Raw genomic sequence first — 6,633 nt, 5'->3', positions numbered from 1 at the left:
AAATACAGTATGAAGGAAGTATCTCATGTTCCACCTGTGTCCAATAGCAATTTGAAATTTGGCTGAGAGAAACAGTTCTTTTCAGAGAACAGAGAAAGTCTCTCCATGCATCAGAGCATTCCTAGAAGTCTTGGCTCTGGAAACAAATGTATCTTTTTGTAAAATATCTTGGTGCCAGGCATGTAAATTTCCGTGGTTACTTTGGCTTGCTGTATTTATTATGACATCACACATGTATTTTACTTGTTGTGGTTTAAGAATGATATTCCTCAATTGGAAACACTGCAAACCACGAGTTGCTTGTTTGCTCTCCTCTCCTTTATCCCCACTTTGATGATTTGGAGAGGAGAACTAGAGGCACAAAAGGCGAAGATCACGGGTTGCAATAAGAACAATTTACTGGAAACAGCAATGAAAAGACAACCAACAGCAACAATACTAATAAAAGAGTGTACAAGAAACGGTTTGCACCCGAGTTCTCACCCTGACAATACCCGACCATTCCCCCTGCCGGGCTAACTGAGCTGGCAGGCAGCCATTTCCCAAAAACTGAGGTGAGGTGCTACAGAATAACCTCTGGCTCCTGGCCATGCCCCCTCCTGGCTCCTGCAGAAATTACACCTGTCTTGTCCAGAACCAGGACACTACATTCTATACATCATAACCTCCTTTCTGTATCAGTTTTGTAATCTATGCAAATGGCAGCCAGGTAGCCTTCCTTGAGTGGCACACTTGTCTCAAATAAGGCGAGGCTAAGATTTGAGTTAAATAGAAAAACATACTTTTAGTAGAAGCTTCCTTACTATACCCTGTAATTTATGCATATATTTCTTTACATACAATTGGTGTCAGATAATTACAGTGCAAATTTTGTAAAGTCTGTGTATGTGTATTTTTGTTTTGAGGGGCTTTCTCCCTTCCCTTTCCCAAAAGAAGAGAGATCCATAATAAAAAATACACCTTTTTGCACCACAACAAAGCTACTTTTCTCAACAGATGAGTATGCCATGAGAACATACTGTATTGGTGGATAAGGATATAAAGGGTGTGTCTGCCAGTGATGATGTATATGGATGTGGCACCAAGTGATTTCAACCAGACAGAAAATTAGCACCCCATCTAAAACGTGGAAGAAGAGTTTAGTAGTAAATGTTAAAGGTAGCTTTGTAAAGCAGCTCTACCTCCTAAAGCCCAGGGAAACAATAGAGAGTAACTAAGTTTGTGGTTTTATGAGGTATTTTCAGGCATTCCTGGGAAATGTTTTATACTTTGTCCTTGTGTAATGGATTGCCATCTATAGAGGTTGCTGTTCAATTTTTTTGCCTGCCCTTGAATTGACACCTGGTATATTAAGAGTCATAAAATGCCAATAAGACAGGCACAACAAATGTCTTAATATCTTCCAACAATCTCAACAATCTATGCTAGATATGTATTTTTTACTGCCAAGCAGAAAGAACAGAAATATACTGACTAATTTTTACCAGAACAATAATCAGACACCCACCAGTAAACATGAGTGTAGGCCAGAGGAAAGCAAAGAGGAGACCTTTTGCGGGATAAAGTCTGCTTAAAATGACGTTGGTCTGTGTTCCTCCTGGGTCATAGTAACACGGGAAAGTCTGGTATTTTTTGAAATTGCTTGCAATTGTTTCTATTCGTGCTTTAACTTCTTTAGAGTTCTCCAACTTGTCTGGGACATATGAGCACTGAAATAAGAAATCAAGGTGATTCACTATAACAAATACTCCATTAAAAAGTTTTTAGTTAAGTCAGACTGAGTGAAAAAATCATGCTAGTACTGACAAAATCTGTGGTTTGGCATCCCTGGAGATTGTCTTGGTTTCATTATGTCCATTTGCCATGCCACTCTTCCCTCTTTCCATCAGTATGTCAATGACCCCAGTGTGCAGATTTACAGATTGGGGTTACATTGTTGGAAACCAATAACGTACATGCTCAAAAAAACCCTGCAATCTTTGACACTGTCACTTCCTTATTACAGTGCCAAACTCCAGTTCCTAACAGAGCTTCTAGGCACTGTCACAGTGGGAAAGTGTTCGTTGTGCAGAAATTCACACTGGTTTGTCAGTGTGCACAAGAATGAAATTGTTTCACTGCACACCTCTGGTTGTAAGTAGTCAAAAATGCAAGCATGGCTGTTGGGGGCTTCCTACTTGTCTTTGTTAAACAAAACTATTTTGACTTGTAGTAATAATTCAGAGTTATTTAGTTTTCATTGGAAATAGACTTTGAAGCAGTAAATTTTTTGTTGTTTTTTTTGTTATTAATAAACTTTTTTTTCTGCAGTATTATTTTGTGTATATAATGATGCTTGAATGTACTAAACTGGGACCTGGCCAAGGCAAAAGCAGGGGTGGTTCCTGACCTGAAAATTTTACTTGCATTAATGCAAGTAGATGGGACATCAAGAAGTTGCCTCCCCTTGCAGTGAACAAGGCTCTTGTTTCCATTTATGGTAGGTCATTTCTGTTTGCTTCTTTATTGAATGTAGCTTTCCCTGAGGCAGTCATTATAAAGACAGGCATTAACCAGAAAAATTCTCTTCAGCTGAAGTGTTTTATGCTATTAGGTTTGCGCAGTGGGAAGCACTAATCTATATAAATGCTTTGCACTTTTAATCTAAACATGTTCGTTCTAAATTTTAAAAGCACTTCAGTCTCAGGCATCCAAGATTCTGAATTTTCACTGATTTGTTTCTCATTTTCTGTCTAAAATGTGCATCAGGTTGCAATTTTCTCCTTCTTTATTCCCTGCTTCATAATATACACCTAAAAAACAAGTAAAATTGGAATTTGTGCTCTTACTTTGGATGGTTCTAAACTTGATGTCTCTCTTGCTAATTCAACAAGCAACTGAGCAAGCCACAGCTTATAAACCATTTGTTACAATGGGTCTTCAACTGGGAGACTTACATATTTTAAAATGTTCATAGGTGTTGTATATATGTTGGTGTAGTTCCTTTAAAAGTATTAACTTAATATTTAATGTAATATTTAAAAGAAAATAAAAAACTCTAGTTTCTGAAATGTTTTTAAATTGCCTTGGTTTAAGACATTATTAACATGTAAAAGATGAGTGACTTCTGCTGTTACTGAGCTGCTTGGTTTAAAAACTGTCAGCCCCTCTCCTCAAAGGTGTTAGATACTAGCAAAGAATGAGTTTTCAATCTGCAAGTACCTTAGGATTTCTTTCCAGTGTATCTTCAGTCTGGTAGAGCATAACCTCCTGTCCTGAGGCTGTCAGATTAACCCACACCTGTAGACAGGGATAAGGAAAGATTTCCTCATCCTCTGAGCCTTTGCTGTTTGGGCAGAAAACTTTGTCCTTGATGTTGGCTTTGAGTACCTTGCACACAGTTTCTGTTGTCCAAACACTACAAAAACAAAACAAAAGGTATTCCTTTTAAGCTCATCAGAAGCATCTGTTGCGAGTGGCATGTGAAAATACATCTCTGTGTCCTGGCTTGGCTGGAGTTCATAGCTGCTTCATCCTGCTGTGATGAACTGTGCCCACCCTGAATCAGTGGCTGCGCCTGGAGAAGGGCTGCCATAGTGAGTAAGTTCAGGAAAGCATTTTTGTTGGTTTTGCTGGTTTTGCTGGGTTTTTATGCATTCTTTGGTTTTCAGTTAGATTCTGACCTCCCCATCTCTAACCAGCTTCATATTATTCAAGAAAAAATATTGCTATGGATTTTAAAATTTGATAGTAAATACCTGGAATGCAGTGCACTTCATATCTCAGAAATATTTTGACTGATTTCATTCAATAAGCCTCAGAACTCAGATCTGTTTTCCCCACTTCTCTTTTTCTTTATTACATGGGCCTCTTGCATAAATAAGTAGCAGGATTTTTTCTGGGAAAAGTTAATTTTTACTGTTGCTTATCCATTTTTCTCAAGAGCTACTTTTCTGTTATTGTTAACACATTAAATTTTGCTCACAGAAGTACACTTTGGTGTCAAAGAAAATTGAGAAACAGTCTCACTCCAGTTCTTATGAAACTACTCCTGATACGTGTATCCATCTTTTGTAATGTAATCTGGAGGCAGAAAAATAAATATGTGAATTACTCTATTTTAAAGAAAATGTATTTCAAATAGTTTTGAGATTAAAGGTGCTCTAGCAAGAAGAATGAGGTGGATGTCCTTGCTTTCTCTGTCATAATCTTGAAACATGAACAAGTGAGATGCACTCCTTGTCTTGTTACTTTGATATTTTGCAAATTAATTTTGTGTGTGTAGGCAGAACTCACGAAATTAAATAAGAGGGTGGGCATTCATAACTCCTTCAGTGTTCATTATGTTCTGTAATATTTGGTGTGGCTGCCTGGGTTGTTGAAGGTCCTCGTTTCTTATGATGGTTAATTTGGAAGTAAGGTACAGATTCTTGAGTGAACAATTTTACCATGACTTCTGTTGATCAAGTTTTATTAAACAAGACTCTCTCCTGCCCATAAAAGAGCTTTTTTTAACTGTTTCTATTTATGCGAGACTTGGCTTTTCATTGTCAAGCTTTGATAAGCATGGTTGGCTTTTTGATTCTACAGCAAATGTTTTGATTTAGTCTGTTTTGTTTAGCCCTGAGGAGAATAATTTCCTCTTTTTTGTGCTCACTGTGCCCGATGAATTCTTGTCACACTTTTTTCCTCTTCTGTTTTAAATCCTTATGAGCTCTCTGAGAGCACTTTGTCTATTGTACAATGTACTTATGTATACTTTATCATTGTTTTAATTACCGTATATGATGCTAACAGGAAAAAGAATAGCTTTGTTTCATAAACAAATGACTCTTATTACCTCTTAGTGTAAAATGGCACAATGGTGATCCCAATAAAAAAGTACATCATCACGGAGCATGCAACCATTCCCAGTCCCAGGCAGAGGGCTCTTGTCTCCCCTCGCTTTTGTGCAGTCACCAACTTCTTTCCCAGCATGATTTAGAGTTGTGAAACTTGAACAACCTCTTTTTGGTGTAAAATAAAATACAGAAAAGAAAGGGAAAATATGACAGTTATTGTACTTATGTAACAAATTTCTGAAATATAATTGGTGGCAGAACAGCCCCATTTTTGCAAAAACTAGAACTAAAAAAAATCCAACCAAACTTGCTGTGTTTTTTGTTATCATTAGACTCTTCTTTTACTTTTTAAATTTATTGTGTAGTACCTTAAGAACTGTATGTGTGTGTGTGTGAAAGCCAAGAGACTAGGTAGAAAAATCTGGTAACTTCTGGGGAGAATTCTGTTAGCATTCTAATTGTCCTCAGACTTAATTCAGTCTGTTTTATGTTGCTGCTTCTCTGAAGTTAGAGTTGTTTTGCTGTATATTGGTAAAGGCTGCGTGAAGGGAAAACCTTCCCAGAGTAGAAACCTTTTTACATTATGCCTTTTCTTCTGGAGTAGTTTGAAATGGTGTTGTCTTATTTCAAAAGAACTGAAATTAAAAACTTAACATTTGAGATTTCTGACTTCTGCATGTTTGCTTGGCCTTGTCAATTCAGAGGTGCTCCAAACCTCCTGTCTGAGCAGTGTTGGTGTAACTCCAGGGAACTAACTCTTGGGCAGAGCAGTCTGAACCTGAGCTCAAAACTGACTGGCATTAGCCCCTCCACTCCTTTGACAAAAAGCATTTTAAATGATCCACAATAAACGATCCATAATGTTCTGTTGAAGAGAATCTGAAAATTATTGCCATGACTCCATATGCCATTGAATCATTATGAGTGACATACAGGTTTCTGTAGAATTAGTCCAGAACTTTCACTGCAAGTTCAACCAATCGCCAGTATCTGCTGCACTGCTGCTCTGACAGCTGTGATTGCTCGTATGTGGGGTTTTGTTTTTTCATGAAAATATGGCAAAAGCTGTTTTTATGGAAATTACAAGACTGGCAAGATTTGAGTGGGCTTTTTGGAGATAAGAGAGGAAAGCAGAGGAAAAAGGAGAAAAAAAAAGACATTCATGCCAAATTATATTTCCTTTCTGTTCTGCACAAGGCAGTGGTGCACAGCTTTAGGCAGTGCTTCTTCAGGATTTTAGTTTCAGGTGGGTGCAACTTTTCAGTATATATCCTTACTAGCTGGCCTTTAGGATGGCATAGCTCCTGCCTAAATCCTCCTGTGTTCAGACTTAGATTTATATACAGTGTAAGATAAGCACAAACCAAAGTTGGCAAATAGCCTCTTCAGGTTATCTGTGAGCAGTTGTTCTCCAGCTGCTACAGGCTGGCAGAGCTGTAGTGTGACTGCAGGTAGTGGGACTATGCTGAATTTGGTGAAAGATGAGATAGCCCTCAAAGCTATGAGCATCAGCTCTTAAAGGAATGAATGGAAATATATTCTGAAATATGTTCTTTCCTTTCCTGCTATTTCTGGTTTTCCCTTGTAAAAGTGCCTCACTTTGACTGTTTAATGATCAAAGGAAAAAGGTATTTGAAAATTAACATCCTGCTGGTTTTAGACTGTTATAACACCTGAATGTTAGTTCTCTTAGCAATAAAAATATAGATGTCTGTGGTCAGTAAAACACCTTTGGTCATTTAGCAGAACTTGTGGTTAGTTGCAGATTTTAAGAATATATTTTGAAGTTGGTAGTATTTGATATCAAAGTGGA

The 6,633-nt window shown here is 37.6% G+C and overlaps 1 protein-coding gene across 1 annotated transcript; it reads right to left on the bottom strand.

The window, feature by feature from the left end:
* Positions 1-1,439: 1,439 nt before the first annotated feature.
* On the bottom strand, positions 1,440-4,956 carry KCNMB1 (potassium calcium-activated channel subfamily M regulatory beta subunit 1). The gene is made up of 3 exons (XM_066560298.1): positions 4,820-4,956; positions 3,202-3,397; positions 1,440-1,709 (listed from the first exon to the last, which is right to left on the bottom strand). Exons 1-3 carry the CDS (start codon positions 4,954-4,956, stop codon positions 1,440-1,442), a joined length of 603 nt encoding a protein of 200 aa, XP_066416395.1.
* Positions 4,957-6,633: the final 1,677 nt, after the last annotated feature.

The sequence above is a fragment of the Molothrus aeneus genome, chromosome 15, assembly GCF_037042795.1.
Source record: "Molothrus aeneus isolate 106 chromosome 15, BPBGC_Maene_1.0, whole genome shotgun sequence".
NCBI classification, from domain to species: domain Eukaryota; kingdom Metazoa; phylum Chordata; class Aves; order Passeriformes; family Icteridae; genus Molothrus; species Molothrus aeneus.
The sequence above is the reverse complement of the archived record's forward strand: the minus strand, read 5'-3'. Positions and strand labels throughout refer to the sequence as shown.